This window comes from Zalophus californianus, chromosome 2 (assembly GCF_009762305.2).
Source record: "Zalophus californianus isolate mZalCal1 chromosome 2, mZalCal1.pri.v2, whole genome shotgun sequence".
NCBI lineage: Eukaryota > Metazoa > Chordata > Mammalia > Carnivora > Otariidae > Zalophus > Zalophus californianus.
This window is the reverse complement of record NC_045596.1, coordinates 152025902-152041854: the sequence shown is the minus strand read 5'-3', so window position 1 is coordinate 152041854 and position 15953 is coordinate 152025902. Positions and strand designations below refer to the sequence as shown.

The window sequence follows — 15953 nt, the reverse complement described above, 5'->3', positions numbered from 1 at the left end:
TTTCTTGTCTTTTTGATTTTAGCCATTCTGACAGGTGTAAAGTGTTATCTCATTGTGGTTTTAATTTGCATTCCCTGATGATTAGTGATGTTGAGCATCTTTTCCTGTGTCTGTTGGCCATTTGTATGTCTTCTTTGGAAAACTGTCTATTCAGGTTCTCTGCCTGTTTTTATTTATTTTTTCTCCATGTTCACACTCTGAATGTTTATTATTCAGACATAAAAAAATAAAATTGCCAACCCACATTGTTATTAAATAATATAGAGATGTGTTATTTTAAAACCACCATTGTCTTTAATATATGGGTGTATTATTTTAAAAAAATAAGAGGAGCACACACATATGGTCAATTGCTTAGAGATGGTTACTTCCTTTCAAAAGTGGGGAGGAAAAGCTTTTTTTTATATATTTTATTATGTTATGTTAATCACCATACATTACATCATTAGTTTTTGATGTAGTATTCCATGATTCATTGTTTGCATATAACACCCAGTGCTCCCTCTATTCAGTATATGTACCCTCTTTAATACCCATCACCAGGCTAACCCATCTCCCCACCTCCCTCCCCTCTAGAACCCTCAGTTTGTTTCTCAGAGTCCACAGTCTCTCATGGTTCGTCTCCCCCTCCGATTTCCCCCACTTCATTTTTCCCTTCCTACTATCTTTTTTTTAACACATCATGTATTATTTGTTTCAGAGGTACAGGTCTGTGATTCAATAGTCTTACACAATTCACAGCGCTCACCATATCTCTGTTTTTAATCAGATTATTTGGGTTTTTTTGGTGTTGAGTTGTATAAGTTCTTTATATATTTTGAGTATTCCACCCCTTAATGGATATTTGATTTGCAAATATCTTCTCTCACTTGGGGGTACCTGAGTGGCTCGGTTGGTTAAGCATCCAACTCTTGTTTCAGCTCAGGTCATGATCTCAGGGTCATGAGATCGAGCTCCACGTCAGCCTCCGTGCTCAGTGTGGAGTCTGCTTAAGATTCTCTCTCTCCCTTTCCCTCTGCCCCTCCCCTCCCGCCTGCATTCTCTATCTCTAAAATAAATAAATAAAATCTTAAAAAAAAATCTTCTCCCATTTGGTAAGCTGCCTTTCTGTTTTTTTGATGGTTTGCTTCACTGTGCAAAAGCTTTGTATTTTGGTGTAGTCCCAATAGATGAGGGATATATCTTTAATTGAAAAACCTATCAAGAATGACTTTTTTTAATACTGATTCAAAGGGATACATGTACCCCAATGTTTATAGCAGCATTACCAACAATAGCCAAATTATGGGAAAAGCCCAAATGTCCATCAACTGATGAATGGATAAAGAAGATATGGTGTGTGTGTGTGTGTATGTGTGTGTGTGTGTGTGTACACACACAGAATGGATTATCACTCAGCCATCAAAAAAAAAAAATGAAAGCTTGCCATTTGCAACGACACAGATGGAACCAGAGAGTATTATGCTAAGTGAAATAAATCAGAGAAAGACAAGTACCATATGATTTCACTCATATGTGGAATTTAAGAAACAAAACAGATGAATATAGAGGGGGAAAAAGAGAGAGGCAAACCATAAAACAGACTCTTAACCACAGAAAACAAACTGATGGGTTGCTGGAGGAGAGATGGCAGGGGATGGGCTAAAAGGGTGATGGGGATTAAGGAAGGCACTTGTTGTGATGTGCACTGGGTATTGTACGTAAGTGATGAATCACTATATGGCATACCTGAAACTATTATTACATTGTATGTTAACTAACTAGGATTTAGATAAAAACCTGAGAGGGGGAAAAAAATGATTTCTTTTAGGCCCTAAGGTGAATTTAAAAGTTAGGAGTAGTTCATCAAATTCAATTTATCTTTTTAAGATTAATTGGTCCATCAATTCAATCTTGGTGGAGCTCAGTAAAGCAATTCCAATTCTAATATGTAGTGAGCATAAGGGTGTGTAAAATATGGCTGGGCAAATTCCAAGTGTCATAAGCCAAATGAGGAGACTGTTTTTAGTAGTTCACCACTTCCTCTCACCTCCTCAAGAGCCCTAATCCTATCAAACTCCATCCCTGCCTCCCTCCCACAGCTTTTAGTGTGGCCATGATACAACTGAAAATTAGGAGAGAAAGAGAGATGTGAACCTCTTCTGCGGCCTCTCCTCGCTTCTGAGCATTGTTTCAACGAAACTGAATGTTCCCATCTTATACAGGGGGAAGACAGCATATCAAATTCTGTGGCTTATAATTCTGCTTTCATAATCAAGATCAGAGGGATAGACACATACATTAATGGACACAGAACCTTTAGAAATAGGCCCACACAAGTTTGCAAGGTAGATGTAACTAATATTCAATTATTCCAAAACACATTTTCCTAGCATTTTAAGCATCATCAACTCTAGGTTAAAGTTATATTTCTGACTCTCTTGTGCATGAAATACTTTCAGGCAAAGAAACCAAGATGGTGCTGCTGAGAAGAGTTCTGTGATGTCAAAGGAATGCCCAAAGCACTTTTGCCATTTTACTCCTCTTTCCCTGTCCCATGCTTGAGAAAAGGACATCCTGCAAGTTCCCAAATATTTATTTGTATTATCTGCTTAATATGAATTACCGGCAACTCCTCACATTCCAGAGCCTTCTAAATTCACTAAGATGCCTTAGTTCCTGGGCTCTTTTGACAGATACATTTACAGTCTTAGAAAAAGAAGCATATGAAAGGAATCCTATCTATTGACTACCAAAGTTATTTTTAACAAAAGACTAAGAGCCAAAAAATTAGTACAGTGCCAAATTTAGTCAGCTTATAAAAACTACATTTAAAAATTCATTCTTATTCTCAAGGTAAAAACAAGCATGATACAAGTTTTAGGTAGTAGGATAGTACCTATCTCCCACTCATTAGGAAAACCTAATGGATTAATTACCTGTCCCTGGATCTCTGAAAACTGAAGAATGCAGGAAGTCCCCCAAAGAAAAGAAAAAAAAAGAGTCTTTGAGATTTTTCAAAACAATTTCCTTTACGATTTTGTGTACAAATTATTACAGCTAGAGCAACTGGAGACCTTCTCAAACCACTTACACATAAGGGAACAAAAACTTCTAGCTACTTACAAGAGTAGGGAATAAAATTTTTCAATTCTAATATATTTTTTTTGAGAAGGTGTTGAATTTTGACAATTTTTTTCTGCTCCTATTGAGATTTTCATATATATATATATATGTTTTTAATACTAATTTAAAAAAAATAGGTAACTGGTTCCTATGATCCAAAAACCAAATAATATAAAAAGGCATAATGAGAAATCTACCTCTACCCCCACCTGTTCAGTTCCCCACATATTGCCACCCTCTCTCCAGGCAGATAAGTAATGGTATTAGCTTCTTAAATATCCTTCTAGGGTTTCTTATGTATATGTAAGCAAACGTATGAACAGTCACACATACTTCTCTCCTGTCCACATCCTTTTGTAATATAAATGGCAGCATACTATTCTGCACTTCATTATGTATGTATGTATGTGTGTATTTTAAGTAGGCTCCATGCCCAGTGTGGAGCCCAACACAGGGCTTGAACTCATGACGCTGAGATCAAGACCTGAGCTGAGAACAAGTCAGACACTTAACTGACTGAACCGGCACCCCTCTGAACTTTTTTTTTTTAAGATTTATTTATTTTTTAGAGGGGTTGGGGGAGGCGCAGCAGGGAGACTCTTCAAGCAGACTCCCTGCTGAGAGGGGAGTCCAACTCGGGGCTCCATCCCGTGACCCCTGCAATCACCCCGAGCTGAAACTAAGTGTCGGATGCTCAACCGACCGAGCCACCTGGGCGCACCTCTGCACTTCATTTTTTTAATCATCAAATATATCCTGGTAATTTTTCCATATTGGTATCTAGAAGGGTTCCTAATCATTTTTACAGCTGCATAGTACCCATTTATTTATTTGTGTGTATGTCGGGGGGGGGGGGGAGGGTGTGGCATGTGCCCAGATTAAGTGTATTTAACCAGACCAAACCAATGGACATTTAGTTTGTTTCCGAATCTTCCACCATTATAAACAATGTTTCAATGGACACTCTTGTACATATGTCATTTCACATGTATATAAGCACTGCTGCTGTCTCAAGGGGTTTAATAGGAATTTGATAATTTGTAGGTCAGTTAGTTTAAGCACTACCTGGTCTTGAGGAATTCTTTTATGGGTAGTATTAAAAACACATTTTGAATACAAGGCAATGCTATATTTGAAAGTGTTATTCTTTGTTTCATTTAAAGGCCACAGGGAGCAGGGGAATGGTTTTTTTCTCCCTAGTAAGAAAATACAATTTTAAGACTATATATTTTTCCTAAAAATCTTTTAAGATGCTCTGCTTTAGATGGTAAAACCATTGAGGGAACCCCTCCTCTGAAAATGAGGGAGCTACTCTGTACTCCCTTCTGAAGTAAGTCTGGAATCAAATCCTCTTTCCTTCGTGTTCTTTTCACTTTGTTTTCTAGCATCACAGTTACAATCCTCTATCGCCGGAATTTCCTTACTCATTAAACAGGCCCATCCCATAAAAATCTTAAAACAGGTTTCCTCTACCTTTCTCCTACTGAATAGCCAAAGGTCTCTAATTATGATATGTGGACATTCATTTACCCTAGCGAGAAGTCAAGGGATGCCACAGTGATGAGATGTTGCTAAAGCCCAGCTACACCTTGTACCAAACATTTCAGGGCCCATGGATGCCAGGAGTTCAAAAGGAGATAAAAATAATAGCTTCACAGCTGGATTGGGAGCAAAGTTAGTAATGGCAGGCTGGCACCTTCTGTTTTCCCTGACAATACTTCCAGAGGGTTGGGGACTAATATGGTCAGGGAGGGGCAAGCAAGGCCAAATTTTGAGGAAGACTGTGAACTGCTGCAATGGGGGGGAAAAGGGTATTTAACTTGTTTGCAGTGTGTGACAACTCAAAATATACCCTGAAATAGAGTGGAGGGATCCATATCCTTGTTGCTGTGATGGCACCATGATATCAGTAAAACCCGAGAGGGTGAAAATTCCTCTTCTTCACTAGGGTACTCCAAGAAATCAAGATGACTAAAAAAGGGAAGGTCCTGGTAGGTAACAAAAATATGTAATGTTACATTTACTCATTTAATATGACATGTCCTGCTAAGTTGTCCCCAACCCTCCACAGAAATTGCCCTGTGAAAGGTCTCCAAGAAACTTTTTTTTTTTTTTTTTTTATGGGAGAAGGAGCCAACAAAGAAGCTTCACAGCACATTTTGAGTAAATTAGTGCAAAGGCTCAGTGGGCCAGCTGGTGAGGCACCAGCTTGTAATGGGTTCCACAGCTAGGGCATCGCTGGGCCTCGCCTTTGTGCAGCCAGAACCAGATGACAGTACTACTGTCCTCTTCACAGATGCAGCCCACTATTCGCTTGTTGGTGATAGATGGGACTAAATTAGGGTCTTCCTTGGTGCCTGCAGCTGCCTTTGGGGCTAGCATATTGTATGGGTCCAGTCCTTTCTGTGCAGCCATCATGACCTCCCTCTCCAGCCCAGTCGTCTGGTCATCATCAGTAGGAACACCACCTCCAGATGCCATGGTGCGCACCGCGGCGACTCCATTGGGACCGCGGGCCCTAAGGGCCTGCACAGCCAGAGCTCCAACTCCGCGAAGTAACCTTGAAGCCATCACGCCCGCTCTTTACTATCACATCCTCATCTTACAGTCTGAGGAAACCGTAAAGAGTCCTTCTTAAAACTTAAAAAGCCAGGCACCTGGGTGGCTCAGTTGGTTGAGCGTCCGACTCTTGATTTTGGCTCAGGTCGTGATCTCAGGGTTGTGAGATTGAGCCCCGTGTCAGGCCCCACACTTACTGAGGAGTTTGCTTGAGCTTCTCTCTCTGCCTCTGCCCTTCCCCCTGCCCATGTGCGCACATGCTCTCTCTCTAAAATAATAAATAAAATCTTTGGGGAAAAAACCAAACAGCTTAAAAAGTCCTTTCTGGCCCAGTTTCCAAGCCACTCTCTGCTGGGTCTTCTGGCCAGCTTCTCCTCCGGCAGATGACCTGAGTATTATCACGCCGACTGGCTCCGACTTGAGATCTAATCCCTCACTCCGCTTCAAAGATGCCCTCAGCTCCCCAATCTGTCTTCATCCCAGGCTTCCAGACCCTTCAACTGGCACAGATACCTCATGTCAAAAACGGAACTAAATCGTTTTCTTCCCCAAACCTGCCCCTCCTACAGTTCATCTCTCTATTCTGTCATCCAGAAGGTACATGTCACCCTCATCTCCTTCTTCACCCAGGCTTCCTGTCTATGGAGTTCCAGAGAGTCTATCTCCGTAATATACCTGATTTGCTCTCCCTCTCCCTCCCACGGCTGAATCTCCTCCCCACCTGATCTCTCCATCCTCGAAGTACATTTTTTTTCACATTTTGCTTTGATAACTGTATGTTATTTGTACTGTATACATTATTCTAATGTGATTTTATGGGCCACAGCCAGGAACCCAAGTCGAGTTTAGGTGGACTGTTACAAAACACTTTCCAATTCAACTTTAACATGTCCTTCAGGGGCTACCTGCCTCCTCCACTACTCCTTAGTACATAATGTTAGAACTTCGACAATCAGGTCCCTTTTCTCTGGGTTCTACCCCACCTACCCCTCTCCTTTAGTCACACTGCATGCAGTGTCACGAACATAGCACGCTTGTTCATCCCTCCATGCTTCTGTTCACATTGCTGCTTTTACTCCTTCCCCACCTCGGAGGGAACTCAGCAGTCTTTCAGCTTAGGGGGATTATCACCTCTTTGCAGCCTCTCCTGGTCTGTGAATGATGCCTTTAAAAGCATCCACTCCCTCCTTTGGTCTCCTACTCCATCATATTTCTAGTATAGCATCTACATTCCTTTATTCCATTTATTTGGTGTAAATGAAGCACAGTAATTTTCTTCCAAGTGATACTATTATTTTCTCTATTTAAACATAAGGAGATTGGGGGTAGATAGAAAATTTTGGCCACTTATTTCAAGGAATTTATAATATAATTGAGAATATGGATTAGATGTAGTTCCAAAAAAACCCACAAAAAGTCGTGTTTTTTCCTTATAAATATATTTTCCTTATAATATTTCATTTATTTACACTGAAAAATAATGACACAATCAATTTCCCAAAAACTCAGGTTTGTTCTGGTAATCGAGACCTGTGCTGTGCTCTTCAAGAACGGATCAAACCTATCATTGGATCAGTATAAAGGAGTAGTACTTAGCACACTTGGAGAGACATGGTAGGGTGATCAGTAAATTAATGAGTTGGAGAGCAATTTATATGTCTATATATGGCTCATTTTTAAGATCTAGGTTACTAGGAGTTTGCCTGAAATAATGGAGAATATATATATATATATATATATATATATATATATATATATATATATATATACATACACACACACAAACATTTTTATGTATTTGGGGTAAACTCCTAGTAACCTAGATCTTAAGAATAAATCTAATTATTCCTCAACTAATTGTTCTTTTTCTTAAATTTTTATATGGAAAATTTCAAACATACAAAAACAGAGTAGAGAGTAATTAACAATAGTAGAAAGGGTAGTATAACAAATCCCATGAGGCTATAATCATTACCGTTAAATAGCCAATCTGCTTTTATCTATACCCCCATCGTCCCCTGAGAATTATTTTCAAACAAATCCCTGATATCAGGCCATTTTATAAGACACTGTTCACTTTTACCCTCCTCAAGGGCTAAGATACCAATACAGAGCATGTTGCCCACAGTTAACAGTACCAACACCTAACCAGTTCTCTCCAAAAAACGTCAGGCACAAAACTGTGATATAGGACATCCAGTTACAACAATTTCAAGTATAATCCTTTTAAGTAAATGATAAAGAATTTATGCTTAAACCACTGCTAAATTGGGGAACACTACATTAACAATAAATTCCAGCTAACAGAAGTTCTGTTCCCTTATTTTAATTTCTTCTAGCAAATAATACTAACTTCCAGATAAAATCTTCCTATTCCTCACACATTTGCAATCACTATATCAATATTTTACTATTAAAAATCTGATTTAAAGTTCCTTTTTTGGGGCAAACAGGAAGAATATTTTATACAGAAACATGAACTCAAGCAATAAAATTGGTTTTTAACACTTAAAAAGTAGAGTAACAAGGTCTAATAAACCTTAATTTAACTGGCAGATAAAAAGAAATGAACTGTAAACACTTTCCAGTAAATTTCACGTAGCCTAGAAGAGTAGGAGAAATTCTAGCAGGCAAAACGAACATGTGATATTTGAGAAGAGGAAAGTCGAATGGGAAATTGGTCTAAGACTGACAGAGAAATATTTATAAACACTTACCTTATTGCTGCCTAGACTGTAGGTTGGAATAAGATCTTGTCGGCTGCCAGACAACTGAAGAAGAAATAAAAAGGGGATTAGTCCTTTAGGTGTGAAAGTACAGAAATCTACGGTCCTGGAACTACAAGAATTTGAAAACCAAATCAACATAATGTTAGTCAGATGGTAGCAGAGATGTTGTCAAGACATTTGTAAATTAGACTAGTGTGTACTTTGAGACATTATTAGGCACAATTTTTTTAAAGATTTCTTTATTTTGAAAGAGAGAGAGCGTGCATGTGCACGTGGGAGTAGGTGGGGGAGGGGCAGAGGGAGAGACTCCCCAAGCTGACTCTGCACTGAGCCCAGAACACCACACAGGGCTCGATCCCAGGACCCTCAAGTCATGACCTGAGCCGAAGTCAAGAGTCCGCCACTTAAACAACTGAGCCACCCAGGTGCCCCTCACAATTTTTTTTGTAACTAAATTGAACTTTGAGGTGGGAGGTTTATATAAGATCAGATACCCAGTTTATACTGAGGCAACAACTGGGTGGGCAAGGGGTACTTCGTCTGTTTATCCCCTTCTATTTAAAGGGTACCAGGTTACTAATTATTTTACCATGTCCTGATCTTACAACTTCCTTCTCTGGATATTCATAGCAGACGTACAGACACAAGCTATTTATCTTAAACCATAGGATTTTTTTTTTTAAGATTTTACTTATTTGTCAGAGAGAGAGAGAGAGAGAGGGTGCGTGTGCACATATAAGCAGGGGGAGCGGCAGGCAGAGGGGGAAGCAGGCTCCCCACTGAGCAAGGAGCCTGATGTGGGACTTGATCCCAGGACCCTGGGATCATGACCTGAGCCAAAAGCAGATACCTAACCAACTGAGCCATCTAGGTGTCCCTAAACCATAGGATTCTAAATACCAAATCTCTGTAAGTATCTCTGCATTTTAATGTTTTCTGAAGAAATGAGATTTTAAGTTGAAATAAAGTGATATTTCTTGGGACGCCTGGGTGGCTCAGTTGGTTAAGCGTCTGCCTTCGGCTCAGGTCGTGATCCCAGGGTCCTGGGATCGAGCCCCACATCGGGCTCCCTGTTCAGCGGGAAGCCTGCTTCTCCCTCTGCCACTTCCCCTGCTTGTGCTCTCTCTCTCTCTCTCTCTGACAAATAAATAAATAAAATCTTTAAAAAAAAAAAAAGAAAGAAAGTAGTATTTCTTACTGTTTGAGAATGTTCCCAATCTTTCAGTCTGAAATCATTAGTGATGTCATTCAGTCACTCAGGGGCCATGCGTGCCCTCCCATTTGATACTCTCCCTACCTCTCACTTTCGTCTCTCAAACACTAAGGCTAAGGGTCAGCTGCTCTTCATTACAATGCTTGTACTGTGGTTTTTCTTGGTGTAAAGTTAGACAAAGGTAATATTTCTCATATCCCCATCTTTGTCAAAAGTAAGGAGAGATAAGTCATAGGGCCACAATCATATTTCTTTGTGAAGAATTATTTGTGTGCTTAATATGCACATAAATTATACCTATGTTTTTAAAAACAACAAACTTAAGACACTGTTATGAAACATACCTAACTTATTTTACTCATTTATACTATCCTGGATGGCCTTTAAGCAATTCAGTTTGTAAACCGAGTCCAGACTTCTCAATTTAAAAGTAATTAAGTTAGGCCCAGAAAATTCAAATGGCTTGTTCAAGGCATGCAGCTAGTTTTGCTTTAGTTCAACACTCAGTCACTGAACACCCAGTCACTGAGCTAGGCACTGCTCATACAAAAATGAGCGAGAAACATTAGAGACTAACTTAAATGGGCACTTTCCCTATCATACTGGTGAGGACAGGGACAGAGGTGTGCACAGATGCTACAGGTAGAGAACAGGGGCACCTAAATCAGTTCGGAGAAGGGAATGGTATCTGAGGGGAGAGTTGAAGGATACAAGAGTTATCCAAGGAAAGAGGAGCAGGGAAGGAGAGCTCAGGCAGAGCACAGAACATGGAGTCCATGTACTCACTCTGTTCACGTTGGGAGAGCTAACGCTCCTCCTACTTAGCTTCCCCTTTCCTGTCAACTGTTCCTTCACAGTAACTTCCTGTCAGTCAGAAAACGTACAGAGGAAAAATACAGATCAGAGACTCACCGCCAAAGCAATACCACGTACGGCAGTCTTTGAGCTACCGTCTCTACATACACATTCCTGGTTCTTGAAATCATGGCTGTTCCTTCACAGCGTGGAATGACCTAATTCCAATCGCTGTGGAACACTCAAAGTTAACTGTATAGTGGAGAGGTTACCTAGATCATTCTCTTCTTTATCTACTGACGGCTGCCTTAAAACTGGCCAGAAGTTAGTCCCATGGGAAAGATCGTCAAAATTAGATCATTCACTTTTATTTTTCATAAGGATCTTTGGTTAAAACCTAAAAAAGTCTCAATATTGCTACGTAAAATGAGGTTTAGGGTTCCACTAAGGATTAGGTTTACTGCTGGCATCTCTATTACCCCGTCTAGAGATGTACTCTAAGGCTGTGGCAGGCATGTCCAGCTAAGCGAGAAAGGGCCCATTCTGCCACATTCCTACATATTTCTTCAGCAACATTATTGTCCATTATCAAAGATTTAAAATAATTCTTTGGCCAGCAAGAGTGAAATATCTTCTCCCATTACCTCAAGGCAACTAGATAGATAGCATTTACCGTCTTGGTAAAACTAACTTCCCTAGTGGAGCTTTTGTATGTTCACAGACTTAACTGACAAGTTTAATCTAAATTAACATGCTCCACTTGAACAGATGCTTCAAAAGTTTAGATGTAACAACACTGTGAATTGCAGAGAAGCGAAGAGAATCAGGCTGGGTCAGCACCGCTGCTACCAGTTCTGTTGGCTAACCTGGCGGAGACGATCTAAAGTAAGAAGGTTCTCCACAGCCAGCACACTTCTGAGGTATTTTTCAATATAAGCCTCTGAGTCAGCAGAAGCCGTGTTTTCAACATTAGCTGCCATTCTTGCTAATGTTTCTCGTTCCTCTACTCCCTGGGCATCCTGGAGAACAGAAAGTTGTGTATTAAAATTAATATTAAATTAAAATTAAAATTAAGTACTCTGCAGAAGAAAATATAAAAGCTTCTTGATCTATACAAATACACACACACACAGAGTACTGATCTAGAAAATGGGATGTATTCCAAAATTCCATTTTAACGCCAGCTTTTGGAACTCAAAATGCATTTTCCCACAGAAATCATGGTATAAATCGTGGTTAGATTAACTTGCAAGGTTGAACACAGTGCCCCTGAAACACAGCACATTCTCAATAAAACGGTCCTCTGCTACATTCCTACTGCAAACGAAAACGTTACTGGTTAGAAGGATCTGGTGGAAACGGCTGGAAATATAACCACCACTACAATACTTCAGAAATACATCATTGAGGCAAGAGATAGGAATGAGAAGCTGGGGTCCAAACAATACTAGTATGAGGCAGACACAGGAGAGTAAAGAGTGAAAAGTAGGGCTTTCAACCCTTTCACTCAGCAGCAGAACACAGACTACACATTCAACATGTGGCAGCTTCTAAAACTGGTCTCAATCCTCAACTCTGGAGTGACAGAGGCCAAAGGCAGTGTAGCACCCACCAAGAAGAAAAATATCTAGGTAAATTCTCGCTCACTGTGCTTTCCCACAGAGCCCACCCCTGCCCCTCTGATGTGGGTGGCCCATGCATATAAATGGGATGCTCGTGAGTCAGGGAGGGCCGTTGTTAGTGCATTTAATCATGTCAAGCTAGCTTGGCTCATAACAAATTACTCTTCTCAGAGAAAATCTGATACTTTATTTACTTGTGAATTTTTTCTAATGTCAAAAACTACAAAATATATAGCCATATGCCACTGCATCTTAAGATGCCATCAACTTTAAGAAAAAAACACGTTATTTTATATACCACTAAGGAGAAAAGAAAAAACTCTGCCAATTAATTTTAAGATATCAATTATAAGATACATTCTAACATCAAAAGTATTTTTAAAAATTTAAATGAGCTTTAGAACAGATAAAATATGGAAGGATCTAGAAGGTGGCTTACGTTCACAAAACTTCTTCTACCTCCTACAGTGACTCACTTGAGCCTTTTAATAACCCTGAAAAGAAGCAATCATCCTCATTTTATAGATGAGGAAAGAGGAAGGCCACATACTTGGCAAAAAAGGCAAGATTAGAACTTAGAAAGAATACTCTTATCAGGAGTCAGGAGACCTAAGTTCCTAATGATTCTGAGATTCATTCAAGAACTTCATTTCTTTGTATAGCTAAGTGATATTCCGAACTATGGATATACCACAATTTCCTTATCTATCCACCCACTGATGGATGTTTGGGTTGTTTGCAGTTTTAGGTTACTCTGGATTAAGCTGCTTTGAGTGTTCTTATACATATCTCTATGGACACACACAGTCACTTCTCTTGGGTAAGCACCTAGAGGTGGAATGACTGGGTCTTGGGGTAGAAAGGGGAAATTATCTCCTGCTCTCTGGCCTATCATCAGTTCTTTCTGCCACCAAGCTCTCAGAGCTATTGTAACAAGAAACACAAAGAACTTTTTAAGGATTTTTCATGATAAACCTGGCTCCTCAAGGAATCTTTTTATTCTGTTTTTAAATAAAAAATAAACGAAGTGCAGTCCTTTCATTATAAGTTTTAAGTCTCACTGTGCCTTTTTCTTTATCATCAAGATTTGATAATGTGGAAAAAAAAAAAAACTTGCCAACTTAGATGTGTGGCTCATTATTAACAGGTAGCCAAATCACACGAGGCTATACGCTTATCTCTCAGTTGATCCCCCCCAACATTTCCTCCATTTGAAAATCATATCACCCAGAGAATAAAAGCACTTTTAAAGAGGATAAAGAATCTAAAATCAGGAAGGGATGAGACAGGAAGGGAAGGAAGATGAGACAAATGGAAAAATGGAAGGGAGTTCACTATAGCGGTCACTGTTTCTCAACTGCATTCAAACCATTTATAGAGTTGAGATATGAAACAGCCAGAAACCATTCAGAACACATAAAACATTCAGACACAGAGAATAAATAGTAAGTCTCTAGCTGAGCATCTAAGTAGACAAAAGAGTAATCTACTACAGACCCAAGATTTTGCTGCTAGTCTGCAACAGACTTAGTTTTTAAACGTTCAGCGGGCTCCAAATTAAATAGTTAAACAGCTAATATAGACTGTGGAAGTCTAACACTTTGAAGATCCAGTACAAGAAATCTAAAACAAAGCCTAAGGACTATGTAATCTTTTCAGCCTTCTAAAAACTGATCTCTGTATTAAAATATATTTTGTCCACCTACTGCTCAAACACTCAACATAATCAACAACATCCAGCCCTCAAAAACGAAGAGAACGATGTAGATGTGGACGGAGTGGTTAGCAGGGAGTGTTCGCTCCCAGCACATGTCCCCACTTCTCCACTTGCACAAAGTACAATCTGCATCTCCTCACTCACTCCTCAATTTCAGAGAGTGAGTATGACATAAGGAAATGCTCTTCTCTCTCTTTTCCATGGTCCTTTTCTTAGACCCCTCCCTTCCCCTACCCCTATAAGGAAGGCCTCCATTACCAGCTGTGCCACAGACCAGGTGAATAAATCTGGGATTAAATATTAGGAAGCATATATATAAACTATATCATGCAGCAAGCTTCATGCTTTAAAATACCCATCAGGGGTATTTCAAACTCCATGTGTTTGATTCCAATGACTTTCTCAGTTCAGAAAGAGAAATAAGGAGAAGAAAATAATGACAGGAACTATAATAACGGCAATTACAATTGACTTTTTAGGGTGTGCACAACAACTTGGATACAGCATCTCATTTAATCCTTAAAAACAACCCTGTACGCAGCTATCACTAACCCAATTTAATAAATGAAAAAAATTAGGCTCTAAGTAACTTACCAAGTTCACCTCACTAAGAAGTGACAAAAATAAGATTTCTGTGTGATTCTAAAATGAAAGCCTGAATCTCTATTTTGTGCTATGTTGTCTCCCTTTGAGGGTTACAATATTGTTACCTTATGGTTACCAGGAGTAAAAGGGAGTGTTTGTCTTCCAAGAGTGTTGATTTGCTTTTCAAAAGGAACTTCTTTAATAAAATACTAAAACCAGAACCTTTAAAGCCACAAATACTTTTTACAATGAATCACATTAAGATTAGGAAATTTCCTCTACAAATCTATAGCATTTGCCCAAATACCCAATTTTACTGACTATATATTTTTTAGGCAGGTGACTTTCAGGGAGTTAGCTCTTTTTACATGTTTATTTTTAGTAAACTCAAACTTCATTCAATCCTTCACCTCTGGAATATTGGAGACAATTTCAAAAGTCACTCCACAGCCAGGAATAGAACTTCGATGTGACATCTTTTTTAGGAGACTCTGAGCAAAACCCTAGAGAAAAACAAAACAGAAAGATATGGTTTCCTACCTCAAAAACTGAGTTTTTGTTAACAAAGAGATAGCACACAGAATACTGCATTCATTCTTACCAAAAAGAAACAGAGCATATTTCCAATATAAGCAAGCTGAAATCCAAATCACTAAATACAGGCTCTTCAACTTCATCTCAGCACACAAAACCAATTTATTAGGTTCCTGCCATGTGACAGGTCCTATCCCCAATATATGAAGAATATAAACCCAAAACTCTGGAAACTGACACCGGGCATCATGGTTCAGCTCTACTTAAAGGCTACAGAAATAAGACTGTTGACTTCAACACAATAAAGTGACCTTCTAAGATGTGAGTGAGGACTGGTGTCTCTTACACTTTTTTTTCCTCCAGTACAATGGACATCTTGCAGCATGAATATTGACAAGTTCAGGCATTAAATTCTTGACCAAAGCAAGGATCGTTATGAAGAATGATTTAAGAGTGCATGGTCATTGTTTATGCTGACTGAGCTCTTTGCACAGTTAAGAACTGAACTGTTGAATTAATGCATAGATGACTCATTTGAAGATGCTGCTAAGACTGAACATCCTGTAGAGGTTGAAGAGAGCAGGGATGAGGGCAGAATACAATTGGTGAATAAAGATAAGAAGAGAGAATTTTAAACCGACACCCAACCTTTTCCCTCATGCAAAAGGGAAGCAGGAAATATTGTGAAAACCCCCACAGAAAATAGAAAAATCAAGCCATTTGGTCTTAGAAGTACATATTTTCACAAACCTACTTAATAATAATTTCTTTCCTATTCAGTGATCTTTACTTTTTTAAAAGACTGTAGCTCTTAGAATGCAAAGAGCCCTCCTCGACTTGAGCCTTGCAATGCTGAGCCACTGCCCATTAACATCTGTCAGGGAACAGCTAAGGTTTTTTTTGTTTTGTTTTGTTTTTTTTAACAGGTGGGGTGGGGAGGTGTGGGAGCTGTTGTTACCTTACCTTCTCTTTTCTTTCTGTATGGAACTATTGAAACTGATCTGCGTATATTAGCATCATAAGGAAGTCCCTGTTCTGCCATAAAGAAGCAGTTTTTAAGATTGCAGTATCTGAAATTGGGAGGGAAACTGGCA

General features: G+C 39.3%; 2 protein-coding genes across 4 annotated transcripts in view; both read right to left on the bottom strand.

Annotated features, from left to right (window-relative positions):
• The window catches only part of KIF13B (kinesin family member 13B), a 196917-nt gene that overhangs the window by 38677 nt on the left and 142287 nt on the right, over positions 1 to 15953 (bottom strand). For 2 of the 3 annotated variants that reach the window (XM_027598107.2, XM_027598108.2), the window contains exons 32-35: positions 14736 to 14828; positions 11268 to 11420; positions 10393 to 10470; positions 8382 to 8435 (exon numbers count right to left, since the gene is read on the bottom strand). In XM_027598107.2, the coding sequence (XP_027453908.1) occupies positions 8382 to 8435; positions 10393 to 10470; positions 11268 to 11420; positions 14736 to 14828 (378 nt within the window). The remainder of the gene's footprint in view (positions 1 to 8381; positions 8436 to 10392; positions 10471 to 11267; positions 11421 to 14735; positions 14829 to 15953) is intronic. The other variant, XM_027598109.2, reaches the window with a different exon arrangement.
• LOC113924373 (cytochrome c oxidase subunit 5B, mitochondrial-like) lies at positions 5251 to 5679 on the bottom strand. Its single transcript, XM_035726062.1, has one exon. It carries the CDS (start codon positions 5674 to 5676, stop codon positions 5287 to 5289), a length of 390 nt encoding a protein of 129 aa, XP_035581955.1. The 5' UTR covers positions 5677 to 5679; the 3' UTR covers positions 5251 to 5286.